Source organism: Aotus nancymaae, unplaced genomic scaffold (genome assembly GCF_030222135.1).
Source record: "Aotus nancymaae isolate 86718 unplaced genomic scaffold, 86718_ANA_hifiasm-v0.15.2.pri h1tg000015l_1, whole genome shotgun sequence".
Classification (NCBI taxonomy): Eukaryota; Metazoa; Chordata; class Mammalia; order Primates; family Aotidae; genus Aotus; species Aotus nancymaae.
In genome coordinates, this window is record NW_026988427.1 from 3,242,762 (window position 1) to 3,260,562 (window position 17,801).

Genomic DNA, 17,801 nt, shown 5'->3' on the forward strand with positions numbered 1-17,801 from the left:
CAGTTACTAAAAATGTACCAACCTGGGCAACACAGGGAGACTCCATCTTTATAAAAAATTTAAAAATTAGCCAGGAGTGGCTGGTGTGGTGTCTGTGATTCCAGATATTTGGGAGGCTGAAGTGAGAGGATTACTTCAGCTTGGGAGGTCGAGGCTGCAATGAGCCATGTCCCACCACTGCAATCTAGTTTGGGCAACAGAACAAGACCCCGCTTAAAAAAAATAAAAATTTTATTTTTAAAACTAAAAATGTACACTGATGGTTACTAATATGAACCATATTGTTCACACCATTCAATTTTAAAGTTGGGTTATAATTGAGTGTATGGAGTATAAGCCTATATAAAAACAAAAAATATATATTTTTATATATTTTTATATATATACGTTTTATATAATACACACACACACACAAAATGAGCACTATATACAAAATGTCTATCTACACAGAAACAAAATGTCAGAAGAAAACAAAGAACTGATAACTAAATGAAGTGAGATTACCACTGACTGGTTAATTTCTTCTTCATAATTGTCCACTGACTAAAATCTTTGATATTAAAAAAAGAAAAGTGTTACTAGCCAGGCATGGTGGCTCACACCTGTAATCCCAGAACTTTGGGAGATCAAGGCAAGAAAATTGAGCCCAGGAGTTCGAGACCAGCCTGGGCAACATAGGGAGATCCTGTTTCTATTTGATTGAAAAACAACAACAAAAATCAAACCCAAAAAATGTTACTTTCATAAACAGAACAAACAGTAAATATAAACCAACAGAAATAAATAAAACCAGCACTCTTATAAGCAACATAATAAACGTCTGTAGTATCAGGTACATGACATCATTTTTGTTCAAGTAAAAAGACATTTTTTTAATGTGTTCTGAATTCCATTTACCCATGTCCCTATTCTCAAGTTAGACTATGGAGCTGTAATCTATCATACACATTGTTTTGGAAACCATAAATTATAACTGTTAGTAAAGCAAGGTATAGTTTTCATTTTCCCATAGCACAGGCTCTCTTCAACAGGGAATGTGATTTCTTAGCGCTAGTACTATGTGCCAGGCATTGTGCTGTCATTAAAACTTTCTCTAAAACATTAATTTATTTGCTGTTCTGCTGCTGCTTCAAATTCTCATATCACCAAGTCATCCTCACTGTTTTCGGAAAATATAACATGGAAATTTCAATGCATAGGAATAATGTTTGGCACTGAACTTTCAAAGTCTGTTTCATCATTAAGACACTTTCAAACTATAAAAGACAGCAGGATACAGTTGTGGTCCATGAGCTTACACAGGCTGATGGCTATGGTAATAATAGGAAGGTGAAGAAGAATAAAAGCTTGAACAAGGCTTCTGTGACTGCACATCATTGAACGCAAGGAAGTGAAACATGTACATATGAGATCAAATCAATGAAAAAAACACTAGATCAGTAAATAGTATGCAGAAAACTGGTTGGTCATTTAGAAGGAATGTGCATCCCTAATTCACAGCATATAGCAAAATAAATTACAGAAAAAATGAAAGATTTAAATGCAAAATATAATGCTAAAAACCACTAGAATATCATAAAAAAAGAACAAGCATAGCCACATAAAAAAGTCAACTTTTTTTTTTCAAAACTTTCATTATGGTAAAAACCCTTATTAAAAACTGAAAGGCAAATGTCAAACTGGGAGAAATATCTGCAATAAGTAACAGTTCATATATTTGATATATAAAGAGTTCCTACAAATCAGATATTTTAAATGAGGCTGTCAATAGAAAAATAGAAATGACAAATGAGTATTTTTATGTATACATATATTCCATCTCATTAGCAATTAATTAAATGTACATAATAATAACAAGATATCATTTTTGAGCTTTCATCCATCAAAATGTCAAAGAACTACAAAATTAGAATATTCAATGTCATCTGGAGTATACGAAAAGGGAATCTCTGGTGTGCTGCTTTTAAGAATTAATTTGACCCAGCTTCTCAAAAGTACAAGCTAGCAACCTAAATGTGCACAATATCTTACCTAAGAAAATGATCACAGAAGTATACAAAGACTTAATTACAATGAAGCGTAACTCCACAAGGCTTAAAATGTCTCAAAATTGAAAGCAGTCTTAATATAGAAGGGAAATTTTCTTAAAATTACTAATATATTTATTAAATGGAATATTACACAATGATTTTAAAGGACAGAAAATCTTAATTCAACATGTTACTATTTGCTAGTTTTTATTTATTGACTTTGAACAAGTAGGTTATTTTTAGTAATACTTCTAAAGTACACCTTAAACATTTTAAATTATATTCAGGAGTTATAGCAATGCTTGGAATATAAACAGGTCTATCCTCCATGAAAGCAATTTAGCCACACCTATCAAAATAAAGCACTGTTCACTTTAAGATAAATCCCTGAGCTATATACTTAAGATTTCTAAACTTTTCTATATACAGTTTATACTTCAAAAATGAAAAAACAACTAAAAAAACACCTGTACTCTCACCTCCACCCCCAAAATCTAGGGATGATAAAAGTGCCATTCATGAAAGAGTTGGACTTTACTAATCTGGGGACATGTCTATAATATAATGTTAAGTAAATAAAGCAAATAAGTGACATTGCATTGTGATTTTTCTAAGGTGAGCCCATTTTTTTCTATTAAAAAAAAAAAATGGCCAGGCACAGTGGTTCACACCTGTGATTCCAGCACTTTGGGCAGCCGAGGCAGGCAGATCACCTAAGGTCAGGAGTACAAGACCAGCCTGGCCAACATGGCGAAACCCCATCTTTACTCAAAATAAAAAAAAATAGCTGGACGTGGTGGCACACACCTGCTGTGGTCCCAGATACTCAGGAGGCTGAGGCAGGAGGACTGCTTGAACCTGGGAGGCAAAGGGTGCAGTGGGCCCAGATCACACCACTGCACTCTAGCCTGGGCAACAGAGTGAGACCGTCTCAAAAAAATAAATAAATTTTAAAATTTGTTTTAAAATGAGGGAATTCCCATAGTTGTCAGATTGCATATCCTCCTATGAACAAAGAGAACAAATATACAATGACAGACAACAAAATGTTAACATTTGTTTCTTAGTGGGGAGGAAGGGATTGGAAGGGAGAGATTATTAAACTTTTCTGTATATAATTTAATTAATTCATAACAAAATACTGATATTCCTTGACCAAGCAACTGCACTCCTAGGAATTTATTCCATAGACATAATCATGCAAGTCTAAAGATACATGTGCAATGAAATTACTGAAGTACCTGATACCCACACCAAAATGAAAAAAATAATTGTAGTCGAAAGGCCCTTCAAAAGGAAAACTAGCTGCCACCGGGCTCAGTGGCTCACACCTGTAACCCAGCACTTTTGGGAGGCTGAACAGGGAGGATCACTTGAGCCCAGAAGTTTGAGACCAGCCTGGGCAATATATTAAGACTCTGTCTGTACAAAAAAACTGAAAAATTAGCTGGGCATGGTAGCACATGCCTGTGGTCCCAGCTACTCAGGAGGCTGAAGTGGGAGGATAACTTGAGCTTGGGAGGTCAAAGCTGCAGTGAGCCATGATCCTGCCACTGCACTTCAGCCTGGGTGACAGAGCAAGACTCTATCTCAATAAAATAAAAAAGAGAAAACTGGCTATTTTGTTGAAAGCCCTATGATGAAGAATTCTATTTGGTGTTACATGCTGATACGGAAAGATGGTCAATGTATGTTAATTGAAAAATAATATGTATAATATGGTTGTATTCACATTTTTCAAGCTTTAGTCTAAAAGGATACTGGGAAACTGGTAAGTGATACTTTGGGGAGTGAGACCTGGGGTCAAAGAAAACTTTACATGTCTTTTTATTAATATAACCTTTAGTACCAGCCATGTTATTTTTAATTTTTGTTTTGTTTGGTTGGGTTTGGTTTGGTTTCGAGATGGAGTCTCACTCTGTCACCCAGGCTGGAGTAGTACGGTGGGCTCAATCTCGGCTCAGTGCAACCTCTGCCTCTCTGGTTCAGTTGATTCTCCTGTCTCAGCCTCCTGAGTAGCTGGGATTACAGGTGCACGCCACCTCACCCAGCTAATTTTTGTATTTTTAGGAGAGACAGGGTTTCACTATGTTGCCGGGGCTGGTCTCAAACTCCTGACCTCAGGTGATCTGCCTGTCTTAGCCTGCTAAAGTGCTGGGATTACAGGTGTGAGCCACCACGCCTGGCCTTTATTTTTAATTTCTCGAATCTTGTTTAAAATTTTTTAAATGCTAGAATGAAACAGTGGTTTGTAAACTCTAAGGCATTTTAGATTTGCTTTTAAAATGCCCTAGAAAATACAAATTGAAGAAACACTAAACTAAGATTAGCATAATTTTGAAAACTGAGGTAAAGTTAAATAATTCTCTTATTTCTATAAGGAGAAAGGTGTTTTTGTTTGTTTGTTTTTATATTTGAGACAGAGTTTTGCTCTTGTTGCCCAAGCTGAAGTGCAATGGTGTGATCTCACTCCCACTGCAACCTCTGCCTCCTGGATTCAAGTGATTCTTCTGCCTCAGCCTCCTGAGTAGCTGGAATTACAGGCCCGTGCCACCAAGCCCGGCTAATTTTGTATTTTTAGTAGAGATGGAGTTTCTCCATGTTGGTCAGGCTGGTCTCGAGCTCCCGACCTCAGGTGATTCGCCCACCTCGGCCTCCCAAGGGATTACAGGCCTGAGCCACCGCACCCGGCCAGGACAAAGTTTTTAAAATGAAATCTTCCTAAGAGCCTCATTATCTAGAATGGATAAATCCAGAGCTATTCTAAGTGAGATCAAAGTAAAAAGGGCACTGTGCTAGCCCCTCCTTTATCCCTCTAGTGACTCCAAAGTCAAGCTGGGGTTCCACAGAGCATTAAAAATACCACTGTTAAAATCATTAGCAGCAGCATAATAACACAGAGAACTACACAATTTGATGGATTCCTCCCTACTGAACAGACAGGAGGAAGTAAAACCCTAAAATAGCAACAAATGTTCTCTCTGGGTGGAAGGTGCTCAGGCTACTACTAACAGAGTTTTTCTTCTTTTTCAAACTCTATTTTGAAAATTTTCTTATAAAGAGGAAAGATGTGTTTTTTTTAACCACGTATGTATACGTGTGTGTGTGTGTGTGTGTGTGTGTGTATTTTTATTTTCTTTTTTGAGAAGGGGCCTCCCTCTGTAGCCCAGGCTGGAGTGCAGTGGCATGATCTCAGCTCACTGCAACCTCCACCTTCTGGGTTCAAGCAATTCTCCTGCCTCAGCCTCCCCAAATAGCTTGGATTGCAGGCGCCTACCACCACACCTGGTTCATTTTTGCATTTTTAGTAGAGACTGGGTTTTACCATGTTGGCCAAGCTGGTCTCAAACTCCTGACCTCAAGTGATCTGCCCACCTTGGCCTCCCAAAGTGCTGGGATTACAGGGGTGTGCCACTGCACTCAGCCTATTTATGTATTTTTTAGAGCAAACCCGTGGCCTGCGGGCCCCCAGGATGGCTTTGAATGAGGCCCAAAACAAATTTGTAAACTTTCTTAAAATATTATGAGATGTTTTTTCTTTTGCAGTTTTTTTTTTTAAGCTCATCAGCTATCGTTAGTGTATTTTATATGTAGCCCAAGACAATTCTTCTTCCTATGTGGTTCAGGGAAGTCAAAAGATTGGACACCCCTGTTTTACAGACAAGGATCTTGCTCTTTCACCCAGGCTGGAGTGCAGTGACGTGATCATAGCTCACTGTAACCTCCAAGTCTTGGGCTCAAGGGATTCCCCAACCTCAGCTCCCAGAGTAGCTAGGACTACATGCACATGCCACCATGCCTACCTAATTTTTTATTTTGTTTTGTAGAGACAAAATACAAAAATAATATGTTTCCTAGGGCCTTGCTATGTTGCAAAGGCTGGTCTCAAACTCCTGACCTCGCAAAGCATTGGGATTATAGGGGTAAGCCACTGTGTCCAGCCAAAAATGTAGGTTTTAGTGTCTATAAAAATACTACAGATCTACCATTGAGAAACCAAAAGGTTTACATTATCAGACACAGAATGCTATAGGATAATCAACAAGAAATGACAAATACCCAATGCTCATTATAAAAGAAACAGAGGCAATGATTTTAAACAGCCATGTCTGACCTGAGACAGACAGACAGACCCTGAACAAAAGAGGCCTTATCATATGCATGGTCTTTTAGCTGATCCTTACTTAGCCCTGGAATCCCAGACTGCAGGACTGAAATTCTCTCTTAAATAGAGAACCAGGAGCAAGTAAATTTAAAAAATGGATTTTCATCCTATCCCCGCCCCAACCCCCCCGCAAGAGTAAGAATCAGTTAAGAGGTGGCAATTATCTTTCTCTACCTCATAAAAACACTATAAAATTTTTAAAGATGAAGAAACTGGGGTTCAGGAAAATAAAGTAACTTTCCCAGTATCACAGAGTCATTAAGTAGCAGGAACAGGACTAGAATTGAGGTTTGCCTGCAAAGCCAGGGTTCTTTCTACCAAGCTATCTCCCTCCTCTAAAAACATATCCTCTTACGTCAAAAGCTCTGGTAAGTTCTGTGGCATTCTCAGACCGCTATGGCTCACTACACCTATTAAAAGTTAAAAAAAAAAAAAAAATGCAGCTGTTAAGAAGTTGCATTATTTACTGCCCAGCACTATATGCACTAGAGCTTGGAAGGAGGCACTCAAACTCAACTCACATGATTCTCATAGTCATTCCAAGTCATCAATCCTACCCCTGCAAATGGCTTATCACTAACACTCTCCCCCAGCTGAGGCTGCAAATGGCATTCCCAAGAAAACCTGCCAGTGTATTACATCACACTGGTGTGTTAGCTTTAAATTTTTAACTACAAAAATTAAGGGAAATTTGTTTCAACCTACAAATGGCAGTTGCAAGTTAAAATGGTGGTTGTCACTACAGACTGGTGACTAGAGCACTGGCTTTGCAGTCATCCAAAATACGTTCATAACCTAGTTCTGCTACTTCCATCAATGTGTAACCTTAGGCAAGTTAATTCACTTCTATAATTTCATATACAAAAATGCCAGGATTCATAACTTTTCCATAAAAGATCAAATGAGATAATCCAATTCCTAGAGTCCAACACATAGAAAGAACATGGAAAATAAATTGATACATACTATTATTAACATTGATATTATTCTCATGTCACAGGAATCTGGGCAAATCAATAATCCACATGGTCTGAACTCCTGATTATTTGCTATAACAATCAACTGGTTGAATCAGGATATCTGAGGCAAATGAAATACTGACTACAGTTCAGCTTGGTTCAGAGATAACCAATAGAGGCCTTGGCACAGACCAATCGCTCAGTAAATCTTCATGGAATTAAGTCTGCAGAGTCCACTCAGGACCCTCACTAGCTATGAGATTCTGGAGGGCTCATTTTAGCAAACAGAACAGCATTTTTTTTCCCTATAGAATTTAGCAGGTTTTTCTTTTCTTATTTTCAAATAAATAAGATTAACAACTAAACAAACCATATACCAGGTATCAATAGTGAGGTTTCTACAAATAAAACATGGAAAACTACAAAAGCAGCATTCCAGAGTAGAGTAAAAAAAACCAGCTTGGGAATCAGGCAAGTATGTGGTTCATATGCCAGTCCTACCACTTTACAGTTATGTAAACATTATCTTGAGCCAAATAGTCACCTGAGGCTCAGTTTCCACATCAGAAAACTGGAGATAAGAACACCTACCTCACAGGGTTGTCACAAAGCTAATATATGTGAAGCACCAGGCAACAGCTGGTAATGAGTAATTTTTAAGTCTCTGGTATCTGCTTTCCCTTTTCAAAGACGGCTGAAACTGGAGTGGGTAAATTACGCCTAAGGGCAACTACTATCTTCCTTTCTCCTTTTTCAAAAGTTATACTAAAATTCAGCCATACAGACAGGTCAATGGGCTCAAGTTGCAACTATCAGTGGGTCCACTGTGACAACTTTAAGGGGACTCTTTCATGGAACTCCACAGATTGGGAAAGAACTATGCTCCGTTCTCTCCAGGTAGCCTAACTATTCCTTCTCTTCTCAGGCCTGCTTAATATGAGGTTACTAAGAGGTGTGCAAATAGAAAGTCATCTTTGCGATAAATGAAAGATGTTTATATAGGCAATAGGCCTTCTTTGAGAACCCAAACCCAAATTAAGGCACAAAATTTTAGCACTGTTTGGAGACTGAAGGTAAAGGGGAGGAATGCTGGCATTAAAATAATACTTTAGAGAGGAAGGAAGTCTTCCAGGTTCATTAATATTAAAACATGTTTACTTTCCATTCACATGTGGAACAAAACAGAGTAATGATTTGCTAATTCCAATCAGCTGAGTACTTATTTCATTTTACTGTGCTGCATACTCTCAATTATACACTAGCAAAAATTAAAGCCTAAGTAAACAAAATACTCTACAAACCTCTAAAGACAACATTGCTCCACTCACTGAAATAAGACCCAATCAAGGCAAAGTTTCTTTTTCTTTTTTCCTCTTAAGTGAATTTCACTGAGAAAGATGAGTCAAAGAACTTTTAACAAATTTGGATTTCCATTTTCAACAAGGTAGGAACCCGTACTTCCTCCCACTCACCCCACCTCCAGAGAACTCACAATACTGTTACTAAAACATATTGAATGATGCCTTCCATTGGCCAATTACCTTTAACTGAATGCAATAAAAAGAATCTGCACTTCAAGACCTCATTAACAACTACAATTCTTCCCCTACTTAAATTTCCAGTTCCGGAAAAAACTGGGTCAGCCCACTAAAAAGCAACTGTAACTTTTTTTTTTTCCAGAAAAATAGAGACAAAAATGTACACTATTATAATAACACAAATATCCATTATATAGCATCAAGGAGTGCACATGCAATAAATAATGGCGGCCATTTCAAGAACACTTTTGTTAAAGTTACATCGCATGCACAGAAGCTGCTTTTCCAAAAGTAAACATATATTCATTACACTTGGAGCCTCACTGAAGCACCCTATTCTTGTCTGGTAAGACTCATAACCCACCTTTATATACAGAATCAAAGACAACTGGGCCCTATATTGAACCCACTCTACAGTTAATTGTGTTAGTGAGGTTCCAGTACAGTTTTCCAAAGAAAGCAATTTGAATCAATAACCACACCAGTGCTACTCAGAATGTTTTCCAATAAGTAAATAAAATGCCTGACCCCAATATGAAGAAAATTTTCCTCCTTCCTGGCTCCCCAGCTCCATTTAAGACTGTAAACATGAATAGAAAGATAACTTTGAGAACAGTAAACTCACCCATACCATCAATAATATCCCTCTAACTCAATGCCTAATTTTACAGTTTTCCTAAAACAGGACAGTCTCAATCGGATGCCAGGAATTTAACATGGCTTTTTAAAGATATATCAAACTGTCTGGAATGTGCAGTGATGAAAACTGAATACTGCTACTGAAACCATACTTAATTAAACACATGCTTGCTCTAAACAGAGCTTCACAAATAAAGCTCCAATGTTTTCTTCCTTGACTCTCTTAGAAGCCACCCCAACAAGACAGGGTCACGAGCTGCACTCCTGCTAACAGTTCTATCCTGAGCAACCCTTTCCCATCCACCCCCAAAAAGTGTTACTTTTATCTGTGGAATTCTCTGCCGGCCTCGGCCTGGAAAACTGGGTGGACCCTGAGGACAGGTGTCAGATCTGGCCTTTGGGAGGTGGCCCAAACTGACAAGTTATTGGCAGCATAAAGCTATGATCTTTATAAACTTCAATTTGAGGCTTTATACCAGTAGTGATTCCCTCCCTGCTCCTTTTTAGAAGAGGGGAGAGAAAGCAAGCCAAAAGGATGAGTTTCAAAATAGAAAAATCACCACTTTAATTATGAAACCCTCCCAACTCAACAAAGTACTGTTAAAGGTAGCCAAATGGAAAATGTCAGGAGTTTTTTGTTTTTGTTTTTTTGGCACATACACAACTATTAAACATGAGAATTACAACCTCAAGGTGAGGGGGAAAGAGTAAAAAGCAGGAGCAGAAAAGGGGAGGACAGGGCCCAGCCAAAGACCCATTTGCTCAGAAGGGCCTCTCTTGGTACTAACTCCTCTGTGTGGGGCAGCCAGGCTGGAGGAAAGCAGAGGGTTACACAGAACATTTAGCAGACTTAACATTGGATTAAACACACTACTGCAAGTTTCAACAAATGTTCATGGCATACGTAAAAACACATTTACAACAAGAAAGAAGAGAGGCACCTGGAGACATCTGACACTGGGCATGCTCTGCAGGCAACTCAGTGCGCACATGCTCTCTACCAGGTTGGCGCAGCCTAGCCACAAAGACCTTGGCACAGAACACTGCAGGATGACAAAAAGGAAGGAAGAGAAGAAGCAGTTAGAGGCCGCAACAAATCACTCCTTCACACAGGCAACTTGAATGTTAGTTGGGGCAGGGGGTGCACCCTCGGCAGTTTGGAGGTTAGGGATGGTCCCAGACAGTTTACTGAAACCTTGGGAGAGGGCCCACTTGTTCTATGGAAAGGAGGTTTCTGCTGCCAACCACTAATTTCTCAGGATATAGTCAACAGAGTCAAGAGGGAGAGAGTGAATGTTTAAACAAAAACCCACTAAAGGGAACTGTGAAAGTTTGAGTGCAAAATAAAATTAGTGGTGAGATTGCTGACTATAATTTCATCGATGCCACAGTTTCTGGTCTATGTCACATAACCATAATTGTCATCATTGTTTAAGAACCTACTATTTGCCCAGCATTTTACATTTGTTCTCTAATCCTCATATCACAGTGTAAAGAAACTGAGGCTCAGAGGTTAAGTGATTTGCACAAGGACACACAACAAAGGAGGGGAGAGCTACAATTTCAAACTTTGGTTTGTCTGCTACCAAAACCCACACTCTTTCCACAAGACTATGATGCTGCTGTTATGAAAACTTAGATCACCCCAACTTTTATCATGTGAGTAGTTTTGCACCTCCCTAAGGTAAAATCACAGGAGACCTAGAGAATAAGGCAAAAAGAACAAGATGAGTGACAGACTGATAAAGGCAATAAAAGAGGTGATTAAAAATGCATCTGATTTTCAGTGTCATCCACATCTCTGTCTTCCCAAAGAAAAAACACTGGAATGTCACGATTTTCATTTTGGACTTTGTTTACAAAGTTCATTTGACATGACTAAGAATTAAAACGCTTTTCCCATCCTCTTCTAAAAGCTTGCTGGTTTTAAAGGGATTAAAAGTAAAATATAAAAATGAACATATATATTATGGCTACTACTTAATAACCATTAGACCATAATGTTCAATCATTCAGATCTAAAGTCAATTAATTTACTATGGCAAAATCAATAATCATGCAAAAAAAAAAAACTAAAGGTGAGTGTTTGGGTTCAACCAAAACATCCCAGAAGTCTTGGATCCAAGTTCATACACTTGTTTGTTCTAGCTATAATTAGAATAGCCAAATATCCTCATTTGCCTGAGACAGTCCTAGATGATATTGTGCCCACATAACTTTCACTCTCAAAAGTGTTCTGGTTTGGTGGATAAATTCTATGATCACCCAGCAGACAAAGATCGCTTTGCTTGAAATCAGAGACCTGGGTTCCTTTCTAGCATCTGCCACTTACTAGTTACATTTCACCTATAATACAAGGAATATTGGGATTACTTAGAAAAGGCATTTAAAAAAAAAAAGAATACAAAATCAGAGGAACCAAATGGAATAAAAAAATTGAGCAGTGCCAGGCGTGGTGGCACGTGCCTGTAGTCCCAGCTACTCAAGAGGCTGAGGTGGGAGGATAGCTTGAGCCCAGGAGTTCTGGGCTGTAGTGCACTATGCTGATCAGGTGTCCCCACTAAGTTCGGCATCAGTATGGTGACCTCCTGGGAGCCAGGAACCACCAGGTTGCCTAAGGAGGGGTGAACCGGCCCAGGTTGAAAAGGGAGCAGGTCAAAACTCCGGTGCTGATCAGTAGTGGGATTGCACCTGTGAATAGCCACTGCACTCCAGCCTGGGCAACATAGCGAGACCTCATCTCTTTAAAAAAAAAAAAAATTTCAGCAGCTTTCTGGTAGCAATGAAAATGACACACTTCCAAGGTATGCCTTTATTCCAAAGCTTACCGTAGCCAATACAGTGGCAATATATCATTGAAACTCCGGGCACACAAATTTAGTTGCCCCAACACTTTCATATCAGAGTGCCAAACACATAAAAGATGCTGAATGTTTGCATAAAATAATGAAAGTAGTTGCCATTTGTCAAGCTTCTGTTATATGCTAGACAGCTGAAATAGTAAACTTTCACAATAACCCTTGTAAAATACGTATTATTCCATTTTACAATGAGGAAACTGAAGATCAGGAAAGAGATATCAAGCAGGGTCCCATGGAATTTTTTTTCAATTAAGAAAAAAATTTTTTTTAATTAAAAAGGAAATAAGAGCCTGATTTGTTAAAACAGCAACACAGGCCAGGAGCGGTGGCTCACACCTATAATCTTAACACTTTAGGAAGCCGAGGTGGGCAGATCACTTGAGGTGAGGAGTTCAAGACCAGCCTGGCCAACATGGTGAAACCCCATCTCTACTAAAAAGACAAAAATTAGCCAGGCATGGTGGACGCACCTGTAATCCCGGCTCCAAGGGACGCTGAAGCAGGAGATTGTTTAAACCCAGAAATCAGAGGGTGCAGTTAGCCAAGATCACACCACTGTACTCCAGCCTGGGAGACAGAGTGAGACCGTCTCAAAAAAAAAAAAAAAAAAAAAAAACCAAACAAACAACAACAACAAAAAAAAACAGCAACTTGTCCAAGGTGCAGGGGAATAAGGGCTAATAATTAATGGCAGAATGAGAGCTAGAAATTAAACCTGACAAACTTTCTTTCACTGTAACAAACACTATCCAGAGATATTCTCATACATGTTTAATAAAAGAATACTTACATCAGCATACATCACAAGTGGATGGGCAAAAAAGAGAGTTTAAGGACTATATACCTAACCAGGTGAGGTTGCTCATGCCTGTAATCCCAGCACTTCAGGAGGCCGAGACTGGAGGACTGCTTAAGCCCAGAAGTTCGAGACCAGCCTGACCAACATGGTGAAACCCCACCTTTACGAAAAATACAAAAATTAGCCAGGCATGGTGGCATGCACCTATAGTACCAGCTGCTCAGGAGGCTGAGGTGGGAGGATTGCTTCAGCCTGGGAGGTGGAGGTTGCAGTGAGACAAGATATCAGCACTACACTCCAGCCTGGGCAACAGAGTGAGATCCTACCTCAACAACAACAAAAAAAGGATTATATCTGGATTCAGCAACTAATGATAACACCAATGTTCATCTGTAAATCAATTTTTACTCATTCAGTAAAAAGTCAGGTTCCTTCTTCAAGGGTTAACAGTATTTGCCTCAAAGGGTAAAAACCATGAGAGCATAAGGTATTATTGACTAGATTCTGCTAATAACTTGGAATCCGAAACTTTTTAAAAGGCTATTTTTCACATTCAATAAATCAAAAAATTAGATTGTGAAAACAGGAAGGCATTTTAAAGACTATTTAGTAAACTCCCACCACTTATTTTAGATTAGAGGTGAAGAAACTAAGCCCAAATTAGAAAAATAATGATATTTCCAAGGCTTTTTAACCATTTAATAATTTAATACCAAAAATGTGGAAAACAATCAACATAAAGAAGATTTTCAGTGAACTTGATTTTTAAACATTAACCATTTATTAGAAGTCTGATATTTCAAAGCTTTTTGAAGTCTGCTATTTAACATGCATCTTCAGGAAAAGATTTTTAAAGGACCCTCTGAGCGTTAGATTTCCAAGATTTTCTCTTCATAATATATATCGTTGATACTGTGAGATATAAAGAATGATGCCAGTATTTACTACTTATTAGATGCCAACATCAGGCTAAATACTTTATAAAGGATATCACATCTCATTTTCACAATAATCCTATAAAATAGACATTACTTTCCCCAGCATTCAGAAGAGGAAACACAGGCTGAAAGATGAAGTAACTTACTTATCCAAAATTGCATAGTGCTGGGTTGGTGCCAAGATTTCAATCCAGGTCTGAGGCAAGAGTACTTATCACTATGCTTCATACCTTACACTATTTGCTTCAGAACAGAATGCAGGAAGAGATAGCTTGATCCTAGGTATCACCCAAGCTGGTGTGTGAAGCAACTGCCAATATCTACTAATCCGAGGTCTCAACTCTCAGATCATCCCAAGACTAGGAACTTCCAGTTTCAAGACAATATTGTTTTCCATTTCTAAGAGCACAGATAGTGGTTAAAGGGTATTACAACTGCCTACTTTCACACTCAACAATTACTTTGAAGCTAAGTGACCACCCATATTGCTGAAAAACAGTCTCTACTCAACAGAAAATGCTGTTCTAGGAAATACACCCATCTTTTAGTAAGAAAGTCTGTACCTGCTAGTCAAAACAAGGCACGTTCCCCTTGGGTCTTAGATCTAATAGATCAGGAGGACACTGATCCAACTTGAAAATAATGGATAAAAATAAAAGCTCCACATTCATCAACCTAAGAGCATTAAAATACACCTAGGACCACAATAGTAATTGATTCTTTTTTTTTTTTTTTTGAGATGCAGTCTCACTCTGTCACCCAGGCTGGAGTATAGTGGCATGATCTTGGCTCATTGAAACCTCCACCTCCCAGGTTCAAGCAATTCTCCTGCCTCAGCCTCCCAAGGAGCTGGGATTACAGGCACCCACCACCATGCCTGGCTAATTTTTGTACTTTAGTAGAGACAGGGTTTCACCATGTTGGCCAGGCTGGTCTTGCACTCCAGGCCTCAGGTGATCCGCCTGCCTCGGCCTCCCAAAGTGCTGGGATTTCAGGCAGGAGCCACCACTCCTGGCCATTAAGTGATTCTTGAAGCTTCTAATTTTTAATTTAGGGACATGGCTGGAAACCCATGTTGATCTTCTGGAATAACTGTTTTCCATGATTGTTTAACTGAGTAATGAAAAGATTTCTTCATATATAGCTAAATTCACAGCATAGACAATTATTCTTTTTTAAGTGAACGGTGTTCTTTCATATTGCTAAAATGTGTCTGAAGAATACCGCTGATACCATGAGTATTTACCAATTTTAACAAATACTTATTAAGACAACAACAATATACACTAAACCTCTTTCCTCTTGAGATCTTAGCCTTGAGCTCAACAAAAACAACCCAGGCGGATCACAGTAGGGATACTTAAGATTTTGGAGGGTCAAACACTGCCAAGATACACTTGCTATAATTTCATATCTAGCTACTTGTAATGATCAATATTCTAATTTAGGATTGTTCATAGAGAACGGGAAATGATTCATAATGGGTTGTAATATTAACAGCTAGAACCTAATTAGATCGTGTATTTATAGGTTCTATAGCTGAAGAAAATAATATTAGCCAGGGAAGCTGATAGTGTTTATTGCTTTTGCCATATCCACTATATAATCAAAAAAACCTAAATCAAAGCCACTAGGCTGAGAAACACTGTAAGTCAGCAAAGACAAAAAGAATAATCTCTTTTGGCATTTTTCAAAAGCAAAAAAAAAGTGTATTAAAAGAGGTAGGAGAAAAATGTCCTAGGCTCTCTTCCTATTGCCATAGGAACAAATTAAAAGGAAAAGTGGTTGCAGGCACCTTGTATTCTGATTGGCCCACTTGAAGAACTCACAAAAGCTAACTTCAGTCTGTTTTTAGATGGGATTGTTTTGAATCTCCTGCCCTGATTCCTTCTCAAAGAAGCAATTCTTTTAAAAGTTCCCCAAAGAGGTATTTTATGTTAATCATCTCTCTAATGTTGTAACCTCTGATTTGGAAATCTGCCTTATTACAACTTTTCTATAACTCCCCCCAACCAACCTTTTCATTTAATCCACTTCCCACAGAATCATTACCAGCTTCTTCTCACTCCTGTCATCATGACTGAAGTAACCAAGTTGAGTGTCTTAAATACACTGTTCCATTAAGCAAAAAAATTTCTGAACTTATATCTGTACATAGTAAAGCAATTAAGACATTCTCTTTATCCTCCAGGAGCTAACAAGACGGAGTCTTAGAATGTATAATGTACATACACACACACATACACACACACACACACACACGTATATATATATATACACACACAAATATGAACTTAAACCACCCAAACAAAGAGGATACCTGAACTAATTCACAAAGGGTAAGTAGGAGGCAACCAGGGGAAAAAGAGAAAGACATTCCAAGAAGAATAAATAACATAAGCAAAGCCAAAGAGGTAAAAAATAAAACATCCTATGCAAGTATCTGCAATCAATTTAGCATTAAAATACTTAAGTGTGAAATGAGAAAAGCTTAGTGAGACAGGGAGGGGCCAAACAACAGAGGTCTCTCCTATACCATTCTATCACACTTGGGACTTCGTCCTGTAGAACAGCTCTTAAATTCTGTGCTGCAGCCCACCAATGATCCAATGCTTCTCAGCTGTGTCATCCAATTTTACATCAATGCGTGTAACTTTTTTTTTTTTCGGCAACTCAGCACATATACTGTTCGTACAATATCTGCCAGAGAGGAACAGAAGCAGATTATGCAACACACAGGTGGAGGTGGAGAGGGGATGGGGGTTTTTAAGACTAAAAGGTAAGGGGTAAAGCATAATATCAAGCCAAAGCCAAAGCCAAAGCCAAGCCAATTCAAGTCAGCATCAAAGAAGGATCCCATGTTTTCTAAAACACGTGGAGAATATTTGCCACAAACGATAAAAAAAGTCTGCTCAACAGCAACCCAATGACAAAGAGTGTAAACAGAGAGCACAAAAACCATAGATGTTTTCAGAAATACTACATTATGGATTTTGTTAAAGACCAGTAAGAATGTTTTTAATCTATTAAATTTCTTTAAGTGAGACATCCAAAATTTCAATATTCAGATCACTGCTACAGACAATGATGAGAGAGCTATTAAACTGTTTTAAGCAAAGGAATGACCCTTGGCAGCTACAGCCAAGCTTGATTTGCAGAGAAGAAAGATAAATCTCTTAGAGAATCTACAAGATAGTAGCTCATTTCTGTTTCACAACCAAAGCAATTTCTTTCAGATGGGCTACAAAGAGTAGACACAGGACCAGCACTTACCAACTTTCATACTCAGTCTAGGTCCTTCCCCACCCCCCCCGACCCCCCCACATAACTTCCACCAGGCCCTACTAATACAATATAAAACAAAAAGGACCATGATAATGAAATGGGAGCTACCAGATGAAGAGAAGAAATAAAAGACCCATTTCACAGTAATCATTTGGCAGTAATGCCCTTTCCACTGGGAATCTCTAGCCATGAGTGAGGACTGGGTCCTGAAGAATCAGACAGTAGGGTGGGCTCAAGGGGAGTATGTTAACCCCAGCTCTCTAAACCTGGATTAGACAGTTAGAGTCCTCATTCAGTTTCTGCTGAAGACTGCCAAATAAACTAAGCAGTAAAGTTAATCCATCTTAGGAATTATCCTATCGTGCCTCATCTCTCGGCCTGCTGCTTTTCAAGAAGCAGTAGTATTTGTAATGAAAATAAGGCTACAAAGCATTCAGAAGAGTCTTCTAAAATTCAGAACCTAGACTTCACTGTTAAAATGTCTGATGGCAGCCTATAAGAAATAGCATGCTGAGCACAATAATTACATTTTTTTTGGAGACGGAGTTTTGCTCTTGTGACCCAGGCTGGAGTGCAATGGCACGATC

General features: G+C 38.6%; 1 protein-coding gene across 7 annotated transcripts in view; it reads right to left on the reverse strand.

The window, feature by feature from the left end:
• The window catches only part of FBXW11 (F-box and WD repeat domain containing 11), a 135,402-nt gene that overhangs the window by 76,686 nt on the left and 40,915 nt on the right, over positions 1-17,801 (reverse strand). For 4 of the 7 annotated variants that reach the window (XM_012461132.2, XM_012461130.2, XM_064376556.1 and 1 more), the window contains one exon: positions 10,273-10,374. The exons of the other annotated variants lie outside the window; for them this stretch is intronic. In XM_012461132.2, the coding sequence (XP_012316555.1) occupies positions 10,273-10,374 (102 nt within the window). The remainder of the gene's footprint in view (positions 1-10,272; positions 10,375-17,801) is intronic. 7 annotated transcript variants of the gene reach the window in all.